This window comes from Excalfactoria chinensis, chromosome 4 (genome assembly GCF_039878825.1).
Source record: "Excalfactoria chinensis isolate bCotChi1 chromosome 4, bCotChi1.hap2, whole genome shotgun sequence".
Classification (NCBI taxonomy): Eukaryota; Metazoa; Chordata; class Aves; order Galliformes; family Phasianidae; genus Excalfactoria; species Excalfactoria chinensis.
This window is the reverse complement of record NC_092828.1, coordinates 28,848,889-28,871,032: the sequence shown is the minus strand read 5'-3', so window position 1 is coordinate 28,871,032 and position 22,144 is coordinate 28,848,889. Positions and strand designations below refer to the sequence as shown.

General features: G+C 36.1%; 1 protein-coding gene across 34 annotated transcripts in view; it reads right to left on the bottom strand.

The window, feature by feature from the left end:
* SORBS2 (sorbin and SH3 domain containing 2) overlaps positions 1-22,144 on the bottom strand; it is a 137,339-nt gene that overhangs the window by 52,572 nt on the left and 62,623 nt on the right. For 17 of the 34 annotated variants that reach the window (XM_072335955.1, XM_072335954.1, XM_072335969.1 and 14 more), the window contains 6 exons: positions 21,615-21,664; positions 14,884-14,976; positions 12,622-12,648; positions 11,567-11,691; positions 9,997-10,611; positions 2,149-2,622 (listed from right to left, as the gene is read on the bottom strand). In XM_072335955.1, coding sequence (XP_072192056.1) covers positions 2,149-2,622; positions 9,997-10,611; positions 11,567-11,691; positions 12,622-12,648; positions 14,884-14,976; positions 21,615-21,624 — 1,344 coding nt within the window. In that variant the 5' untranslated portion in view covers positions 21,625-21,664. The remainder of the gene's footprint in view (positions 1-2,148; positions 2,623-9,996; positions 10,612-11,566; positions 11,692-12,621; positions 12,649-14,883; positions 14,977-21,614; positions 21,665-22,144) is intronic. The other 17 variants (XM_072335976.1, XM_072335975.1, XM_072335977.1 and 14 more) reach the window with 4 other exon arrangements.

The window sequence follows — 22,144 nt, the reverse complement described above, 5'->3', positions numbered from 1 at the left end:
GGAGAGCCATAACCTGCTCAGTTTAATTTAACTAAAGAGAAGAACTAAAACAACATAAGCATTCATAGTGGGGCCCTTTGAATGCTGTAAATGTAAAAGAGGATCAGCAAAGCGTAAGTATATATTAAAAGGCATATTATTATTGCATTTAAAAATGAAGTGGTTCATGACCTCTTGTACAGACGCATGTTTTGGAGACGAGTGATTTGAATTTTTTAAACATCTCAGTTCCCAGTAGCTACGCGAGTGAAACCAATTCCAGCCCCATGCAAACTCCTAAGGTGCATACTGATGATGTTTCTTTTTGGAGAATAGCTATAAAATCATTATGTCTGAGCCCTCACTAAGGGCCTCAAGAACAAACAAATCTCCTCAAATTGGATATGTTTTTGAAAGCGTGGTTCCAGCTTATGTGGGCACAGTGATGGATGGCACACCCCTATGTTGCTTTCATTATCTCAGTGGTTTCCATCTATGCAATGAATCAGCGTCTTCTTTGAGAATGAAGATTGTACAAGTATCATTACAGGAGCAGAGCCACTAACAGCATGTGTGCATGTGCCACCAGCTCATCCCTCATCTTCTCATTTCACAGATAAATGTACAGCCATCTAGCCCACAGAGGTCTGCCTTGCCAGTAGTTTAATCCCTCTACAGGGCCCTTTGTGTTGTTTAGGGATCATTATCATTTGGTGGGAGACTCATCCATTCTATCTGTAAATTTAATAGTGAAACATTTTCACCTGCCTAGACATATCTCAGAGAGAAAGTGGTGGCCAAGGCCATAATGGATGTCTCTACAGGGAAACTATTCAAAAAAAGGGAAAGACAGTTCATTTAGGCTTACAAGCAAAACAAATATAGGGACTGTTTTTGATGCAAGTTACAAGAAAATACAGATGTTCCAGGCTTTCCATAACTCATCCTATGGTGACTGTGCCTTGTTTACATATGCCCCTCTATAGTGATCATAGTATCTTTGATTACAACAACTGCACAGCATGCACTTTAACATCATTGACTCCTCTTAAAATTTTAAGTTTTAATGCTGTGTTAACAATCATGGCATTTACATGCCTGATGCCATTTTTTAAACAGCATTCACTGAACTGACTGCTGCTCATGGACTTCATCTGCATGTTTGGGCTCAACTACATTTTAGAAAACATGAAATGTAAAAAATGTATATGCTGTTCTTTTTCAGAACTTTAAGTGCTACATTTGGACTGCAAAATGATAGCATGCTGAAGTGTTTGTACAAAGTTGAAATGCTGTTGTTACACAGCACAACTTTGGTCTCAGAACATTTCTCAGTTCTGTAATTCAGTAACAAATAGCTCACTCTAAATGAAAGCTGTATTCTGACTCATCTTGGTCATGCAAATAATCTCAAAACAAATGAAAAGTGATCTGGACTTGACCGAAATTCCATATGTCCTCTCTACCCCTATCTGAGTGTACTAAGGTACAGAATAGTGGACATACATATAAACCATAATTGTATGCTGCTGTTCTCCTTGAGTTAGCTGAGAGAAAAGAAACAGGACACTTGAATACTAGAAACTTATTTCTGAAGTTTGCTCCTGTACGAAACAGTGCTTAAGAGAAGGAAAGGTCAGTTAGAGGAGGGAAAAACAGCTTCATGCAGTCAGTGGTCACATCTGGGGGAAAAAAAATGTGTTAAGTATTGCCAATATTTACTACAAATTTACAGGTTATTCTAATGAAATCTCTATTCTGCTATAAGCTAAAAAATGGTGGCAGCCAAGAGGCTACAGCTCCACAAACCTGTAAATCGCTAACAGTACTTTTAACAAGTCCCTCCAAAATTTGCAGATCACTTGCTTCTAGTGCATTTGGAATGGATATTTATTGAATTTACTCTCATTTCTTGTAAGCAAAATGTTTGACGCATCTTGGACAACAACATACATGTGCAACAATTTCTTACCATTTTCCTGTCTATTACCAAAACTGCTATGCAAATTATTTGTTTAAACAACTGTTACAAAGCATACTTCAGACTGCGAACACAGGAAACTTAAGAGAATACTTGTTTATGTAACAGGGTAACAGACAAGTTTGAATTCTTTTCCCCTTTGACAACCTGTGAACAAAATGGAGCAGGAAAAAAGGAAGGATAATTACATTGGAAGTGGCAGCAGTGTTGGTTAAGGTGGTGCCATCTGACACAGCAGACATCTGGCTCAAGGTTGGGGAAGGTGTTTCAGAGCAGTCAGTAGTATCATAGCTACAAGTCTGCAGCTCATCTAGAATGGCTGTGGAGGACTCACTCATTGTGCGGGAGGAGCACTCACTCATGGCAGAATCTGTGCTTACAGAGGCTGTTTCGTTCTTGTGGATAGTATTTTCAGAAGCTAGGAATGGGCATTTATATGAAAACTGTGAAAGGGCTGGGGTTTTATAAAAGCGTGAAAAATCATCAAGCGTTGGCAAAGAATATGGTACTAGATGGGTGCCACTGTCTGGTGAGAAAGAGGCTCTGTTAACTGGTACCACAGGAGGAGGAAGAGGCAGTGGAGAAGCTTCTGTTGCTGTTTGTCTGTGTGTCTGTGAAGCATTTACCTCCATCACAGGGGCAGTTACTTTCTGGTTTCCAAGCTGAGATTTGAGGGAAAAAAAAAATAAGAAAAAAAACAGATTACCAAATGAATAAAAACTTTCCCCTTTGCCTCCTGTTGCGTGTAGGAGAATTACAAAAGCGTTTTTCCAGCAGCCCTAGGAAGTTCACATTCACATGGATTAGGAAATAGATCAACCACACTCTATATTAAAGTACAAAAACATGAAAGAAATTAATGTATCAAATACTACTGGAAGCAATGCCAGAAACTGTAGTGTGTTGGGGCTGAATATTCTGTATATTCCATAATGTATTCCATAATTAATAACAATATTAAAAAAATATAAGGCTAAAGAACATAATTTCCCTTTTGTTTATAAAAAGAAGAAGGCATATGCAAGTCTGATCTTAATCCATTAATCCATTAACCTTAATCCATTAATGTTGCTCCTTTTTTATTTTATTTTATTTTTGTATTTCTATTTTTTTGTCAAAAGACAGGTATCATTTTGTAATTAACATTAAGGTATAGATGGGCAGGACCACAAGCTAAAAAGAAGTGCTAGTATTGAATGTTCACATGACCTGTAAGATTGTCTATGTATTTATTTTTGCCTCTTTTGATTGACTACATCTTCTCCACTGCCTCACTGATAAAAATGTTTGGATGACCTCAGAATTTCCAAGCACTCTGGAAGCACCCTGTCAGCCTACTGGATAAGGTGTAAGTATAGCTGCCTTTTCAACATTAGAGAACTACAGGATTGTTAGGGTATTTGATATAAATACAAGGAAGAACAAGGGTTGGGAACACAAGTACAGGACAGGGATGATTTAACAGTGAAACAAAACACACTACCTAGCTGGCTTCAGCATCATTCCTTAAAAGAATTTGGGAATATCCTCATGAGGGTGCTTCTGAGAATTACCACATTACGAACTTTATATTCTGATATTTCATACCAGACACATATATTATATCACTTTAAAACTTCCCCAAACTTGGCTTTTTGGATCTGTAACATGTTTTTGAATTAAAATTCCAAGAAAAGTGTATTAGTACCCAACCTCTCATAGCTGTACAATGTTTTCTATACAATGTATCAGCTACAAACTTTCCATCAGTTTCTGAAATACATAAAAATGCTGCATACTTCAGCACAGAGCTGACAAGTTCTGGAATAGCCGCAGTGAAAGAATGTTTGGGATTTTGATTTATTTAAAACAGAAAGCACCAGGTTGCCATATACAGCAATTGCTACTTTAAAAAGCAACACTTACCAATATCACATTGTTACTGATAACATGGTGGTGGTTCTTGGTGGTTTTTGTTTTTTGTTTTTTTGTTTTGTTTTTGTTTTGTTTTGTTTTTTCTATGCTTGACATATGGAGATGTCTTTAATCATTTGAAAATGTTTTAAGTCATCAGATTAAAATGCCATTTTGACATTTTAATCCACAATCTGAAACTATCTTTTAAAGCCTTAATAGGAGACTTGGAATGTAATTCAGATTATGCAATTTATAATGGATCAATGGGGATCCAGTTCCATAATTCTTGCTGAGATCAACTAAAAACTACAGAAATAATCTTACTGAGGTCTCACTATGAGTCTTTCAGAAATGAATTTGAAGCACATTTAAGAGACACCCATCACTTCTTTCAAAGGGTTTGGTGTTACTGGATCTACAAGGTACATAAACACAGCCAGAACTTGCTGGCCAGATTTGTAGTTAAAACAGTAAGAAACAAAAGCCTGTAGTTGAACAGCTTAAAATTTAAATCTTATTCACAGCAATGATTGAAATCTACAGCATAATAAATAAATAAATAAATAAATCCATACATTAAGTCCGAATAGTCTGAATATTATATCTCATTTAGAAAAATCAATTATTGAGTGGATGACTGTAAAAGGAAATACTATTATTAGAAAAACTAATTTGCCACTGGAAACTTCAAAAGAACAACAGAACACTATTAAATTATCACCAAAAACAATCGTATAGACATGCAAAACAGCTGCTTATACAGCAAAATTATCAGAGGCTTAAGTTTTCTGCATTTACGTACTCATATTAGCAACAGTAATTTCACCTCACCATTGGACAAGTAAAGGGTAAACAAAATTATGCTTCATCATGGATTTCATCATCCAAGTCACAGTTCAGTATCTCCAGCAAAAGACATGAACTAGGAGACAATGAGCCAGCATGAAACTGAAGTTCTTGACATAATGTCCTCTCAGCATCCCCAGAGAAAAAATGCATATCACTGAGCTAAAATATCTAAGTTGCTCACTGACCTCCTAAAACAAAAAGCAACAGTGCATACTCATAAAACCTAGTAAGCTTTCTGGCTTCAAACAGATGATTTCCTGCATGCTTGAGAAAAGTAGGGATGGACAACACAAGGAAAGATATTCAGGGTGCATCCAGAGAGCAAGTGAAACTGAACTGTTAAAAACTGTTCTTGGAAATTATAGCTGATTTCATTGAGACACAATCTTAAATAGAACATAGCATGTGTGGAAGGAATACAGTAATTCCAGATATTGGTTCTCAGAATGAAGATTCTCAGCTTTGTAGAGTAAAACTTGAATATTCTGACTGATTCCAGAGTTCTGTCATAGATATAATCATCACTCTGGGGCAGAGTGGATGAAATGGTGACTGAAAACAACAGTATAAAAAAAACAAACACAAAACAAATAACAAAACAATAAAAAACTTAATCTCTCTCGACATGGAATGTTGGTAAACACTAAATAACAGATACATTTAGCTACTACTAAATCCATATTCCTCATCACTGTGAAGAACATGAGAAAGACAAGACTGAATGCATTTGAAAAAAATAATCTTTTACTACCAGTTCCATGCAGTTTAGGTTTGTTATTTTCATAGCCCAAGAAATGGTAGAAGAAGTCAGGTGGTTTAATGGCCAAACAATTCATTTGATCAATTAGAACGATGAAAAATTAGACTACTTAATTCACTTGGGCTATGGAGCAACACTTGAGAAAAAAATATCAGCTCAGTCTTGAAGTGAATTGAAGGTCTCATGCAGAGCTTTCAATGGTCCTCAGGAACATTTACCTTGCATCAAATACTAGAATGTCAGGCCTGAAGCTTTCAGTTTCCAACCAATTCACATAAAGTAGACAGATGACCCTACTATAAACTTCATAATCAATCATCTGTCATTTTAATTTGAGATTTGTGGACTAGTGCAAGGTTACTAATGACACCAAAGCACTGGCCTTGCTTCAACAATCAAGACACAGATAAGGAGGATGAGTGAATAAATTCATTTTGTTAATGCATAGCAGAGTTTAGTAATCAACATTCAAATTACACCCATACACTTGCACAAATGGGTAAAAATACCTCTATTTCTTATAGGCAAAAGATGATGTCAAAAATCTCAAAACTCATGCTGTAAGTTACGTTCCTGTGTCCACTTTTACTAACTCTCTTATTCTAAACTCAGTGTATGGAGGTGTTTCAGCCCTTGTGCAAAACAGTTTTACAGAAGTGAAAAGGAAAATTAAGTGCTTGTTTTTCTTTGCTTGCCATCTGTCTCTGAAACACTGAAACCTGTCTCCTCATCCTCAACAATACTCATCATACATCATCAACAACTAGCAAACAGTATCTGTATTAGATAAAGCTTTTCATTAAAAATAGGCTTATTTTCATAGATTCATTATCTACAGCTATGGGGCTGGCCAAATAAACACTTCCATAAGCATTTAGCCTTTACTCATCCCTACAGTGGTGCTAAACTAAGACTACAATCATCTGTGGAATTCAAGAATTGAGAAAAAATGTTTTGCATCCTCAGATTTAGAGAGCAGTATCTAGGGCAAAATAGCATTCAAGAACGTGGGCACAAAATAAAGATTAAAAATACAAGGTGTTTACACCAGAAGAAGCAGTTCAAAGTTCTTCATCAGTTTAAAATCTTTGCTTATTAGAAATCTGGATAATGAAACTTACACTGTTTCGTATTAACAAGCACTAATTTATTTGTTGAAAGAGATCAGGATATTTCTCTCACATTTACAATGAAGCACAGAGTGGCAGGATCTCACGAGGTTTTAAGCAATGTAAAACAATGACAACAAAAAAACAACCCACAACAATACCGAGTAATTTGAATGCTACTCTTTTCACATATACTTTTAAGGGGTTTAACCCCTCTCTGAGTAGGAGTGTTTGTAAAATGTCACTTGGTGAGTCATACCACACTTCTGCTTGCTCCTGAAGTTCCAGTAGATGAAAGGAAATGCAAACAGAAGAACAGACATAACAAGCAAAATTAAAGCATAATGAAAAATTGTTGTCAGTGAACTTATTGAACCATATAGGCTCTCTCACTTTTACGGTTGGCTGAAGCTTTGTGTACTTTGGTGCTACCATATAGATTTACATGTGCCATACACACATTGCCACCCACACGCTTTCATTACAAGAACCCACTGGCTTCATGTTTTGATCCTGATATGGTAAATAAATTCTAAACACTGGTATGTATATTTCAGTGTTGAACATCAGGGATAATGCCAGCTGAATTTTGCAGGCAAGTGAACAACAAATGGATGCAGCTTGATGATCTCTGTGATCAGATCAAGTGTTTGTTATTTTATTCAAAGAACCCCAGCTGACAAACATCTGATCGTTCTTCCCACACACTGAAATAAGGGAAATAAGTGTAGAATTGTCAAACAAGTCACAACTACTTTTGACTTTTGTCAGCCCATTGTGGAACAAAAATAAATTCTAAAATAAGAAGAACTGCAAATTGTATTTTGACTTCAAAATTCTAATAAAAATGCTATGAGATAACTTATTTATGATCATTCAGATCATTACACTTTGAGTATTACTTTGGATGTTAAAAAGATGTTTCTTCTAACAAGCATTAGCTGTTGCAATACCACTTTTGTCTGAGAGAAGCTGATTTATTTGAGAATATATGAAGGACCTGATTGTTAACAGGATAAACAACTATTTTTAAGATAAAAGAAAACATACAAATGCTCAAGTTACACTGGCTACACCCACATCTGTTCCACTGTCTGATGGTTTCTCTCAATGCTTGTATTTTCAAAGGCTTGAAAGCCTGAGTCCTATAATTTTTGAGCCTGTCCCAGCTACCACGAAAAGATTGTACTCAGCCTTGCTGTTTCTGACAGGATTTCTTTATTGTGAGTCTTGAATAGACTCAGTCTCCTTCACAGAAAACACTAAATAGTGAACTGGCTCTTTTCAAGGGCAAAAGCAACGTGTTCTTCCTTAAGTACTCTAAATAATGCATATTTCAAAACTGTTCTATCAACAGTAGTTTTAACTCTACTCTCAAGAAGGACAAATTTCACTACAAGTCTTGTGTACTCCCATGGGATAGTGTCAGATTGTTGACAAATATTTTCACAGAGCTTTGCTTAGATCAAAATTTTCACTTTGACTTGAAGAAGAAGAAAATTGACACATTACAAATTGTTCAACTATTCTACAGCTAACGCAGAAACTTTTGGCTTCCACAGTAAAGACCTGGTTGAGTGTGATGATCTAGAAGAACCAGACGTAATTACTGAGTTTACACTTACAGTAATGTCAGTGGACTTCGAGTTTGCATGATTGTGCCATGTTACTTCCAAGTAGACACACTGATGTTGGTAAAACGTGACAAACACAAATATGCTGTGATGGGATCCTGGCTCAGACAAATCCATGAGGTATGCTTAGACCTACAGCAATCCCTACCACTACCTGAAGGGCTTTCAGACTCATGTAAGCTAGTACACTGGCAATAAACTTTTAAAAAATTCTTGTGGTTTTTTGTTTGTTTGTTTGTTTCTTTTTTCTTTTTTTTTTAACAAGTATATACTTCTTCTGTATTATTGCTTCCACGCCTATTTTACCTGATTTATTAACTTTCAGAATGAAAATAAATCCTGCTAACTCTTCTAGTCCTTAGGAAGCTTTTGCATTTCTTTCTAAGACCACATGAGAATCTTTCAGTATAGGTCGTAGTTTCTCAGTAGCCTAGAATGACTCTTATCCACTGCAACCAACAATCATGGGAACTTATTTTTTAATTCTTGAACACTTGTTATAACTGTTCATCAAAAACTGCTACTAACCCTTCCCTCTCTATTACTGCATCTGATCTAGCTACCCTAAGAGGACTGTAACCAAGAAATAAGGAAAAGTGCTGTCTGTCAACTGCTGCAGATTTGATTAAGATTTTTGAATATATATATTTTTTCCTCAGTATATTCCAGTATTACTAGAGATGTTTTAAAAACTTGAGTCTTTTAGGTAACAAATAATAACAGACAAGAACCATACAAGATGCTTGCCATAATTTGTATCACTGGTGCATAACAGAATACATTCACAAGAGATACCTGGGCTCAATCCCACAGGTGATTAAAAGCAACAACTAAAAAAAAAAGGTTATTTCCCATGTGCATGAAAGCAATCCTATTATTACTTACTACAATGCTTGATAGCATCTCCTTATACACAAGGTAGAATTGCTTCTGTGAGATTGCTGGCTTGTTCTTCCTATACTATATTTCTCAATATCCACATTTCTCCTGGATGAGATCAGTATAGAATTTTCATCTCAGTAGGCACAGGGTTTGCAGGAAACAGGACTTAGAAATGCCTTGCCTTGTTGTATAGAGGTGGTAGACTTAAGAGACTTAATCAATCCATTTTCTTTAAAAAGGGATATTGCACAGGACACTTAGAAAACAGTGAGGACTGCCCTGCTGAAAACACCTCAAAAATTATTCTGTGGTGTGCCTAAGAAACTGCCAGAGCTGCATTTGCAGAAAAGAAACAACAGCCACCATTTCCTACCCATGTGTGCCCCCAGTGGCGCAGTGGTTTAAGCTGCTGCCTGCGGCACTGGAGGGCCCGGGTTCGAATCCCCCCTGTGGCGCAGGGGTAGAAGTGCCACTTCGCTACACAGAGGGCTCGAAACCCGGGAGTTGGACTCGATGATCTCTAAGGTCCCTTCCAACTCGCACGATACTATGATACTATGATACTATGATGATATGTTATCCTTCCACAGCACCTATGACAACACAGTGCTTTAATACAACCTCTCAACCTACAATTCACTAAATTTCTATTGTGCATTTGCACTCCATAAAGTGCTCACAGAGGAACAAGGAAGTCTACTTTCTAGCTTAGTTGCATTTATTTTATTTTATTTTATTTGGTACAATATCCTTCTAAAAACTGCACGTTCAGTTCTAGTTTGATCCATGTGACAGGTAGTTTTACCCAGAAAACAGAAGGTCTAACTTTGATAATGTAAGTATAACTAAAGAGAGTTAAGTGATTCATGAATGATCTAAAATAAAAGATGGAAAAATTAAATATACCACATGGCATTCTGCAGCCTGTGAAGAAGGAAGAACTGTAGACTTTTGTCCCACATCCTTTGAAGACATCTTTGAAGTGTCTGGAGAAATATTAGGTGGATGTTCTTGGGTTTCAGGCTCTGCGTTATTGTCAGGGTTGGGAGCTATCTGAATGGAAAGAGATGCTGTGTGTATCTCAGACATGGGGTTACAGGCAGGTGAGGCAGGCCTTTGTGAAAATACTGGCACTTCAACAGGCTTGAGCTGTTGCTGTATATTACATTGAGCACTACTTGCAGTGTCTTGTGTCCGGGTTAATTTAAGGGTAGATACCCTCCGCTTTTGAGACTGCTGTATTTGGCCTTGATGGAGAGTAGCACTAATACCAGCTATTGTGCTTGTGCCTACACTGGAGATGGTGGTCAATGGTCTAGTGATTGTTTGTACATAGGACACATTTGTGTTAGATGTCTGAGAAGACATCATCTGGGCAGACTTCTCATTAGCAAAATAGCCAGTATCTGTAGGAAGGTTTTTAGCTGGCTCAGTTGTTACTGTCTGGAGATTAATTCCATTCTTGTGATTAGTTACTCTTGCTTTCTGAAAGCTTTCTTTTCTAGGGGGTGGCAGAGGTGCCTTATTTGCCAAAATCATCCACACACAGCAAAATAACATTGAAGAAGAAACAGAAAGAAAGTAAATGTTAGCAGGAGATACACTGCAGTTTGAATTCTATCATTAAATAAAGAAACTAAGACCTATGGCTTTTACTCAAGATTGTTCAATGCAACGGAAAACAGAACAACTCAGGTTCCCACCATCTTTTTCTGTAGAGGGCTGAACAATTTATATTTAGAAAATTAGATGTTCCATTTAATTTCCAATTAAAACTGTGGAACTCTTCATGATACTTTCCAAAATGTACTACACAATTTTAGATGACAACCTATTATTCACAGGTAATGCACATAAATACAACACACAGAGCCTCTTAAAGCTCTGAATTAAAATAGTAACAAAACCAGAACTGACATTGGTTTGTTGGCTCTTTTTTGAACAGATTAATGTGTTTGCACATTCAGTGCCTTCTAGTTATGCTGTTCTGCAAAAGAAGCAGAAATATTATCTTATAATAAATAAAATCTTTATCCTCCAATATCTTGATAACCAGTGCATTATATATTATATATATATATTTAGTGTAAAACTGGTACTGGTGCTATTGTATTACTTGAAGTATGGGAATACTCCTAGGAAGCTTTTATTTGAGTATGACATTTATATATACATATATATATATAGAAGTTTTGTTGTTGTTGTTGTTGTTTGTTTGTTTGTTTTTAAATATAGCAAACAAACATATATATATATTTATCTGTCTGTCTTGTTCATTCAAAGCAATTGCTGGTAATTAACCTGTAGTCATGCATTCTGTGGAGAGTACGTTATTTACACAGTAAAATGTTTGTAATGACCACATTCCAGATTCACACTATCTGGAAGATGGGATATCCCATCTATATACAGTGTCCAACCCAGAATAACACACACACAAATGCTAAAGAATGAAATCTGGTATGTGCAGTTTTACCTGAGTTGGTGATTTTTTGTCCTGTAGGTTTGGCCGCACACTTCTAAAACCTTTTGCTGTAAGAGATGAACTGCTAATGTCTCCATTCAGTGTCTCTCTGCTTCCATCGTTGTAAGATCTCCAAGCTTTTGTGAGGAAAAAATAATCACTTTGTTTTTTTTAATGATGACTAGGTCTACATATTGCAGTCATCACAACAATCCAACTTTTAAGCATACAGGGAAATATTTCTCTATTACACAACTGACACTGCTGCTGCTATCTCCATGGATATTTTAAGAATAGGGCTAAAGCTGTAACTTTGCAAATTTGTATGTCTTGTTTATATTAATACTGTTCGTAGCAGTTTGTTAGCTCCCTGCAATGTTCTTATATACTGTAGATCTTCAGCTTAGGAGTCCCTTTGAGATCCTGGTTGTTTGCCCTTTGTATAAAGCGGACTAAAATACTTGTTCAAGTTAGGTTCTTGCTCTTCACAGCTAGATTTCAAAAAACATCCCAGCTCAAAAAAGTCACTACCTGATCATTTGCTCCAATCTTCTTTTCAAATCTGAACAACACCTCAATTTTCCAAAGCACGTTTTGTTTTTTTTATCAGAGCTAAACATCCCTCAGGACACTGTCCAAATACAGTGGAAGATACTACACTATCTCTACAAGTAACAGATTTGAAGACAAAATATTGAAGAAAGGCTGGGAAAAGTAACACATTGTGTGAGCAGGCTGCTAAGTGGGGTGGGTGGAACTTGTTATTTCATTTTTAGTCTCTTACTTAGGATTACAAGTGCCACTGAAGCTGAAGGTGACAAATTAGCAGGCTGTTTGCTCCCACGTAACTCATTTTCTGACAACATATACTGTTAGAGGAAATACTGCTTCCCAAGCAAGACCTTAATTTGAGGTCTTAACCAACTGTAATTATTATCACAAATGTAATGGTACTTTCCTTAAAGATACTACATGTATGAAATGGTGAAATAATCAAAGGAAAATTGTTGTATTTAATCCTGCTACATGATATTACAATGATTCGTAAAAACCCTTGTTTTATTTACCTGAATCCGGAGACTGAGAATCAGATCCTAAAACCAAGAAACAACAAATGTTAGTTTCTGTTGTAAATTCTTGGAGTGTCTTAATGTGCAGCTAAACTCACAGTTAATTTTTTAAGTTATGTGTGACTCAGTATTCAATGATGTTAAGAGAGATATATATGCTTTCATTAACTGGTCTGTTGCCATGACTCTGTAGATAAAAGTATTGAATTAAATGGCATCACAGTATAGCGATCTAGTGAACAAGTTGAGATCAGACACGAAAAACAGAAAAACTTCTAATCCATACTGCTACACCATGTTTAGTTAAATAATCAAGCTGCTGATCCAATCAGTAACCAGTCATTATGAATACAAGGTTTTATTTTAAGAATTTTAAGAACTTACTGAGAATAATGCATCTATATATTAACTTTTACTGTCTGTAGTCAGTAAAAGTCTGTAGTCAGATGCAGTCAGCAAAAGAAACTGCTTATAATAATAAATAGCTTCTATGAGTCTTCCTAATGCTGTCTATGGGAAAAAAAACAACTATGGTCCCCCGTCCCTCACAGCTCTAGCTATCTATATAGATGAATTCTTATAAACAGATCATCACCTCATTTCCTTTCTATTAAGGCCAAGTGTCTTTATGGGAGTATTTACAATTGTATAAACAAATCTTGCTTAACAGATAGTACTTGTAAGTCTTCAAACATCTAGTTTTGAAAATTAGGAATAAACCTCTCTAGTAAATTTTTTTTGTCCTCATGACACAGTTTAGAAACACTGTAAAATACGTCGGTGTTCTTTTGCCCAGTTATGTGAATTCCTTTCCTAATTATGCCTCGAAATAGTACACTATATATAACTAATGTTTACTGTAGAAGTTCTACAGTATGCTAAAAGTTATTAATTAACCACTGCTATTTCAGACAGTGAATAATACATATTTGCTGCCTTTTTTTTTTTTTTTTTTTTCTTTCAGTAAATACTGTGATCTACTACCATCTGAAATCTTGATAGCAGAAGAAATAGCATTCCTTAAGGATCAGCTGGAAAGTTTGAATTCAAAGACAAGAAAGACATCTACAGGTTGTCAGGATTGTTTTTACCCCCAGCAGGATGTGTGAAGCTTTCTTCACCACTTCAAAACAAGTCACAGAAGTGGACACATACATACTGCCAGCACAGGGATCAGAAATTCTGATGTTTTCATGGATTACTTAGAGATATTATAGTGTTTTTCCCCTCTAAACAAACTAAAGTTTTTACTTCTAGAAACAAATTGAAAAAAATTTTAACATACAACAAGCAAACCCAATAGGACTACAGAACTAAGAGCACTCATCACTAGTTTTACGTGCAATAGCGCAACACATTACAAGGCTTGTACATGCTGAAATAAAACATTCTTAGAAAGGCTGCTAAGAAATAGAAATGTAATTTTTTCTTGAAATATTATAAGTGCAGTAATCCCCATGACTGTTCTGCTGCCCTTACACAGAGCAGTATCCAAATTTTTAAGTTTTTTTAAGAAATTCAAACAGAATTCTTATTCCTGGGGATTAGCCTTACAATACAAAAAACATACAAAATAAAGACATTACGTGGCAACTATTTTCTGGCTGTCTAAACTTTATGCATTATATACAGTGAGAACACTTAATGTTTACATTGATTTAAATTAGCCTACAACAGTTAATATTCTTTACAGATTTATACCTGCAACTACTTAATTCACCTTTGAACCTGGACAGATGACACCCATTAAGATTTCATCTTGAGAAATCAGAAGGAAGAATGCTAAGCAGCAGCTCTCCCTACTGAATGTTCTCTATGGTTTTATCATTCCACACATTTTTAGGAAAACATTTTATAAATTATTCTGGCTTCTGATGATCATTGTCCTGTTGCATACAGACTCTTTTAGGAACAGTTCTAGAGACAATTGTAATAAACATCTGCTTTTCACACTGCATTATTTATAAAACAATGGGAGATGTGAGACCTGCCTCCCTCCTCCCCCCCCCCCTCCGCCCCCCCCCCAAAAGAAAAAAGCTTCTTCCTAAGTCTTTCCATCTTTTTTCATTAATGACAACTGAATACAAGCAGAGAGAAATAAAAACTACTTTCTAAAGAGCATTGTAGAACTAAGGAAAGTACCTATCAGTAGAATAGAAAATATGGTTACCTTTCCCCTCCTTGCAGAACGATATTGTAGACAAATGTAATGCTACAGAAAGCCATTCATGAGCAGTATCTTACTGTTAGTTGTTATACCTGAAGCCAGTAGGTTTGGAGAGCTCTGAACCCTCTTCACAGCTGTTAATGTGACAGACATTGCAGCACGTTTGCGAGCACACCCACCGCTATCTGGAAGCACAAAACAATACAGACACCAGCCCCAGACAAAGGAAGCAAGCACATGCAACGCATCACAGTGTGAGATAGCCAAACATACAGGAAAATAAACATGCAATTAGAAAAATGTCGCAGGTACACATAAACTCGTGAGTTCCACAGATTAGCAGAATACATACAATTTCACAAGCTTTAAGAAACAATAAACCTCACAAAATAAGAAAGCAAACACCTAATACTTAATTCACTGTGGAAATACATATGTTCTGTTGACTAAAAGACTGCTTAATTATACCCAATAATTGAAAAAAAGAAACAAGTAATCAAGATAAACGATTAAGCATTCCAGAGTAATATTAATCAATAATCTGCACCATAAAATAATGTCATTGTATGCATTAGAAAGGCAGCATTCATCAAACCAAGCCTACGTTGATTAGCTGACAAAGTACTTCTGTAGGGCCCTTCAGACAGCCTAAGCACAAGAAACAAACTCATTAAAGGTGGTATACATTACTTTGATTCAGTGGAACATCCCTATTTTATTTTTTTTTTCCTTTTTGTTTGTTTTGTGGTTGGGGTTTTTTTTGTTCGTTTTAAATTTAATGGAAGAGAAGCACATGCATGTCTGGAACAAAACTACTTCAAGGGAAAGAACTGAAATCTAAAATACATCTGAACAACTAGCAGTATGAAAACCTTTCTTCTAGAGCTGGCTCTCCTCTTTTTTCTTTCCTCCCTCACTTGGGGATGTCATTCCATCTTTAGGGGCACTTTGTTTTTATAAGTTGGTGGCTTTCCTACAGTGCACTCTTTTAGCAATTCCATCATAACTATTAAAGTTAATAAACATCCTTCCTGACTATATTTAACGAGAATATTTTTCTGCTCTTCAACATAATCATTATTTCTTGTATTTGGTAATATTAAAATTTCATCTTGGCCATCACTTCTGATGTACTACGGCTTTGATATAGGCCCTATGTTTTTTGCACGTCCTGTGACAGGGAGTTATATAAAACTATATTTAAGGGAGGCCTGCAACCTATTAGTGGAAAGGATGTCCTATAACAGTAATTTGACTCATCTTAATCCCATCTCCCAGAGAAGTGAGCTGCAGGTATTCCTTTGCTCATTCCAGCATTCCCCCAAAATAGCAAGGATACACATTAAGCAGTTGTTAATACAGACAAACATCTGAGTCACTGCCACAGGTGTAAGCAGTTTTAAAGAACCACTGCCAGCTCCAAATCTGGAGGCAAAAGGCCAGATGATTTCAGTCAGCAACAGCCTAATGCATTACATTAACTGGTATTAATTATTGGTACTAGACTTGCGAAACAGAAACTGGTTGTTAAATTTGTTTTAATTTGCTTACATAAACATAGCATGGCAATAGTAACAAAAATCACATTTTCTGTTCTCGTATTATTCTTCCCACCGACATAAAATGGAAATAATTCCAGGGAGATTTGATGATCTGCTGATACTGACTTTTTGTTTTTACCTAAATATTGGCAGAATTTAACAACACATTTATTTCATTAATACAAGCTGCCATTTTTTTTTTTTTTTAATTTAAAGTTTATTTGCTTTATTTGTATTTTTCAAGAGCTACCTTTTTGATTTTCAGCGTAGAAAAGCTAAGGTGGGAGAAAAGGAGGAGAAGACCAACTACAAATATTTAATCGGTATAACTCCTACAAATTCTGCTTCAAATCCATTTCTAATGTAGCTGAACAGAATCAATTTTATATTAGTAGACACATTATCTAGCAAAATGTTTGACAGCTTCACACAGGATAGATAAAACAGGCTTTGCAATAGACTATATGCATATGCATACATTATTTACCTTTCTATAAAGAAGTCACCCTCACAAATCTGTACCCGCTATAACATTCTCAGTATATGTACACAATAATGGCAGAGATTTGCTTTTCACTCAGGTGAGATACAGCCACACAAACGTACTGCCTTCCATTGTGCAACATATCTGACCAAACATAAATGATTATGGACAAGTACATATTTATGTCTCACGGATTTCATTTTCCCATTTTTGGCCAGGCCATGCTCCCATAAATCAAGGGTGTCTGAATGAGGATCAGAAGAATCCGTGCATTACCACAGAAGATCCAGATTTCAAACTACTTCACTTATCTGCATGGTTCTAAACTTTGAGAAGCTTATTTCAGCCCATACTCCTTTTTCATAACTCCACCAAATTTCCAGCAAATGCTAACTGTATTCACACTGATTCCTGAAGTCTGAATCACACCAAAAAGCTCTAAGTCTAAAGAACAGAGAATTCCAGAACAGCACAGGAGACTGAATTAACAATAATTGTCTCACTTCATTTGCAATCTGTAAGTAATTAATACTGCACACATGCTATTGAATGAATAAATGAGTAAGCAATCTATAAAAAATATTTACATGCATTAAAAAAAAAAAAAAAAGGCCATGCACATATGTATATAGTCTGCGTCTGACATTAGAAATCCTTCTGGTTTGAGAGCCATAGCCTCCTATGGATTGTTTTAATGTTTAACCATAAGCAACCTGAATTAGTTCTGCAAGCAGAAAAAGACTTGAAGTTGGGCAACAGTGTGCAATCAAAAACACCAGCATCTTTAGCAGGTACTGCAGAAAAGGAGGAGAAAACAGAGATAGGAAGTATCTGCTGAGGGGCATCTCTTCCAGCATCTTTTAAAGCAAAGAACACATAGCATTGAACTCCTGAAAATTATGACTAATGTTGCATGTTTATCTCTAAAGAGAGAAAAAGAAAGGGCACCACACTGACAGGAAGCAATGAACAGCTTGCCCTACAGCTAGAAGTAGGTGCATATTTGCATATGTAGCATAACACTCCACGTCTTTGCTCTGCATGCTCTCTTTAATTAGTTCACCACCCAGTTCCTTTTGCTTTGACAAATCCTTTCTCCTCTTCTTTTCCGCTTTTCTCCATTATTCCCCTTTCCTCCCTTCTGTTTTCTTTCCCTTTCTTCCCACAAGTAACTGGATTTTAAGTCCTGTGCAATCCCCATCTGCCTCTTCCTCTGCACCTCATGATACCCTACGCAGCAAACCTCTCCTTACTTTGGAAGCTGACCTGGAGTTCTGCTCCCGATGGTTTATGTGCTCCAAGCCTGGACTGAAGCTCCTGGCTGTCCTGGCAGAGCCTTTTTAGGGGCCCAGACATTGTGCTTGTTCCTTGGGAGTCCTGGGAAGTGGCTGGGAGTAGCCTGGTAAGTAATTAGTTGGACTTCTCCTCCTGCTGTCACCTGCCAGCACTCTGTAGGTGCTAAGCTGAGCTATAACCACAGAACCTAACACTAACTACTCCAGGGCATCTACTATTACATGGTTCTTTCACACTGCTAAATTGCAGCAGAAAAAGATTTAAAAACTTAAAATTGTTGCAGGAGAACATTTGAACACACAAGCTGTATATTTGTTTTAGTGATCCCAAAACAGCTTCACAGTCTATTCAGGAACTCTCTGGGGACACGGGAATTTCTATTCTCATCTCTCAGAGAATATCAGATGTTAGTCTATGTGATGACTTGCATTAATAATTTTAACAATCACAAAATACTTGGGGGCTTCCAGGATTGCAGACTTTTTCACTCTCGATTGCTCTTCATGTGCCTCATTTATTTGAAACAGACAACTTTAAAATTAGATGTATTTATTGAGCATTATCTGTGTGAAACACAGCCAAAACATTTTTGGATAGACACTAAGAATCTGTTTTAACATATTAGTTTGTGTTCATTCATAATAACTTAGTGAAATTCCCTCTCCCTCAACAACTTCACACACACACCTGATATAAGCAACAAGCATTTTTATCCTGTGCTATAGTCTGAAATGAACTTCATTGGTCGCTTACATTTTCCACGTCTTAGTTTCTCAAAATACCTCTCCAAGATAATGACAGTCACCAAATCTGCAATACTTGAAGATTTGTTGATGAAAACATTTCTATACAGTTTTAAATATTATTCAGTTGATGACTGCTTAGGCTGGGCTTAAAAAGATAATACAAAGGCACACATTCTACTAGACTACATTTTTTATTAAATTACTGCAAAATTAGAACATCAAAATCAACTAGAAATTAAAGTGCCTTCAGTACTTCTAAGACCTTCTCTGTATCCAATGTCTATGCCCTTGCATTTGCAAATACAATTCACTGCCGTTAGCTGTTGAGTATGTATTCCTAACATGTGGTACAGAATCAACATCAAGCACTGAAAAATCCCTCCCATATATGGTAGAGTAATGAAAACCAAAACATTTTCTCTGTAGACAAAAATATCTTCTACAGGGTTCACTGAGACAGACTGCCAAGCCTGCAGCCACAGGGATTGCTGGGTTAGAGCAGCCTAGTCCAAGCAGTACATCAGCTTTTTAAGGCTGCACATAGACCGGTCTCTTTTTGCTTTGTCATTTGAACAACTACTTGACCTAAACTGAAGTGAAAATTAAAACAAAAGAATGACAAATTCACAGTAATCAAAACCCCCCAGCTTTGTCATATTTCTATTATAAAGCAGTGAAATAGCAAAAATTAGAAGAACCACTGCATTCCTTTGTTTTGCCCAAAGACAGGTGACAACCTCAGTCTCAGCCACTCTCCTCCTTGGTAAACCAATGCTTCACCAGCAAATGTGTAAGATGTTCACTTCCATGTCCTACTCATGGAGTCACAGTCAAGAAGTGAAATACATCAATAGAACTGATACGAAATGCTTTTTTTTTTTTTTTTTGGCCAATACTTCCTTTTAGTACAGCTTGTAATTTGCACATCCACAAGATGAAAGATGTTTTCACAACTTAAGAGCACAGAGATTACAGTTCAGCTTAGAGGCGTGCTATCTTCAGGAAACTATGCAAGACTTCAAGTATGCTTGGGTCTTATGTGGGTTTTCAAGTATCCTATGTGATTAGAAGACTCAGTCCACAAAAGATGTCATTCAGACATATAGATGATTAAAATCTTTATGTCTTTTCCTCTTCAGAGTTTCAGACTAACTTGAGAAATTTTAGTACAGTGCAGAACAAAACCACCTTTCAGAGCCGCAGTAACACAAACTGGTAATTTTCATCTCTGACACAAGCCACAGTTTTCAAAAGTAGAAGCTATAAAATGACACCTATTATGTTTTAACCCATATGATTACAGTGCACAGTGTAATCACACTCAAACATCTGATGCTTAGCTGACTTACTTCTGAAATTACAGTTCTGTGTAGCAAGCAGTACTTCAGTACTACATTCTTTATACAGACTGACATGTTTAGGAAAGAAGTCTTATATAAAAATGCAAAATGGTAAGACAAATTTCCATAAATGAAATCCTTATCAAGACTTGGTGCTATTCTCTCTCCACTACCTGCAAGTCTGCAAAACAGTTCAGGACAACCAAAAAATACCCCACCTCAACTGAGAAACTTTGTTTCTCCTAATTAAAACAGTTGCAAATACAGCATTTTCACCACAATGAATTTAATTTTGTCTTACACAATATATTTAAATTATTTATTTATTTATTTATTTATTTATTTATTTTAAAAAAACACCTTATGAGAACCTTATGAATTCCAGTCTGAGAGAATCAGAGGCCAGGAAGCTCTTCGATACAGGAGCCTAGGTAACAACAGCAAACTACAGCATGCAAATATTAATCCCTTGAATTTAGAGAACACTGCTGAAACATCTGCACTGGCTTCTCAGGCAGTTCAGGACCTCTAGTCCCAAGCATGAGATTCTCCTTATTTCAAATCATCAGTGCAGCACTGTGATCAATAATAAAAGCAATTGACCAATATTGGAGAGAATAAGTATTTCTTTCCCTGTGTCACAGTCAATCTGCAAAGCAGATAATTTACCTGTAGAGCATAAAGAGGTGACTGCAGCTGTAAATTTTACACCAGACATTAGGATTTCACTGGTCTGCTTTCTGGAGGGCTGTTCCCACTACTATTGACTTAAATGATTCACAAACAAGCCAGGTGTATTTTACAGATCATAACATAAAGCTATATAGCGCTAAGTAATTCTTTGTTCAGTACATCTATCAATGAAACTTGAGAGAGAATGTAAATCTTTAAATACAAAATAGTTATCCTCATCTGATTGCACAAATGCAGCCAATAATACAAGATAGTATTTTTATACCTTTTAATTTACTGACAATAAAGAATGGAAACAAAACGTTTTTAAGGCATGTGCTTTCTATCAGGAAAACATGACACTTTACATTCAATTTTCCACTGCCTTTATGTCCCAATATTGCATACTTTCGCAAACGCAACAGAACAAAACAAAAACCAACAGCAAAAAAACCCCAACATATGTATACAAAACTGAAACAAGTAACATAAGCACAGAAAGCTAAACATGCATGTATGTTTAATATATCCATATATATCCACACATACAAAACCAAGTATGTAGATTTCATATATGGAATAGAAATGCATATAAGCAAATGTACTACTAAAATACTTTGCTTTGTTTAGATTCAACACCAACTAAGACATAATCTGCTCATGAACTTTTAAATAAATCTTGGACCTTCTCTGCCTTCTAAACAACACATACAAGTAAAGAAAAATCTCACAGAAGCAGCGTACCTGTGTTCATTTTGACACTGGTGGATTTGTTATAAAAGTCTTCGGATTTCCTGCAAAAAATAGAGTGATCTATTAATTTCCACAAGACATGAACATGTGGCACAACATGGCAGCAGGACTTCTCAGGGAAGCAGAGAATCAACGTGATATAAACAACAGTCCTATTTTAATGTGGCTTTAATTAAATTGGCACTGTGTGTTCTTCCAAAGTTAAAGATGAGCTGTTGCTTCCATTACAAGCTACTCTATTTGTAAGTGTTTAGTATCTCTCTGGTAAACATTTGCTCAGGGGTAAAAAAGCAGTGATTGATTTTTGGTCCTGAAACTATAAACTAAAGAAGACCAGCACAAGAATATGTTTAAAGGCTGCTAATAAGCTTATTCACTCTTCTGAATGAGGAAAGATAGAGAGCATAGACCTTCTCAGATATTCTTGAAGCAATGAAAGTTATTACATCTTTCCTCAAAGGTTTCCAAGAAGGTGATGCACCTGGTTTTCATCCAGTGTTTTAACACTTTTCTACAGACAA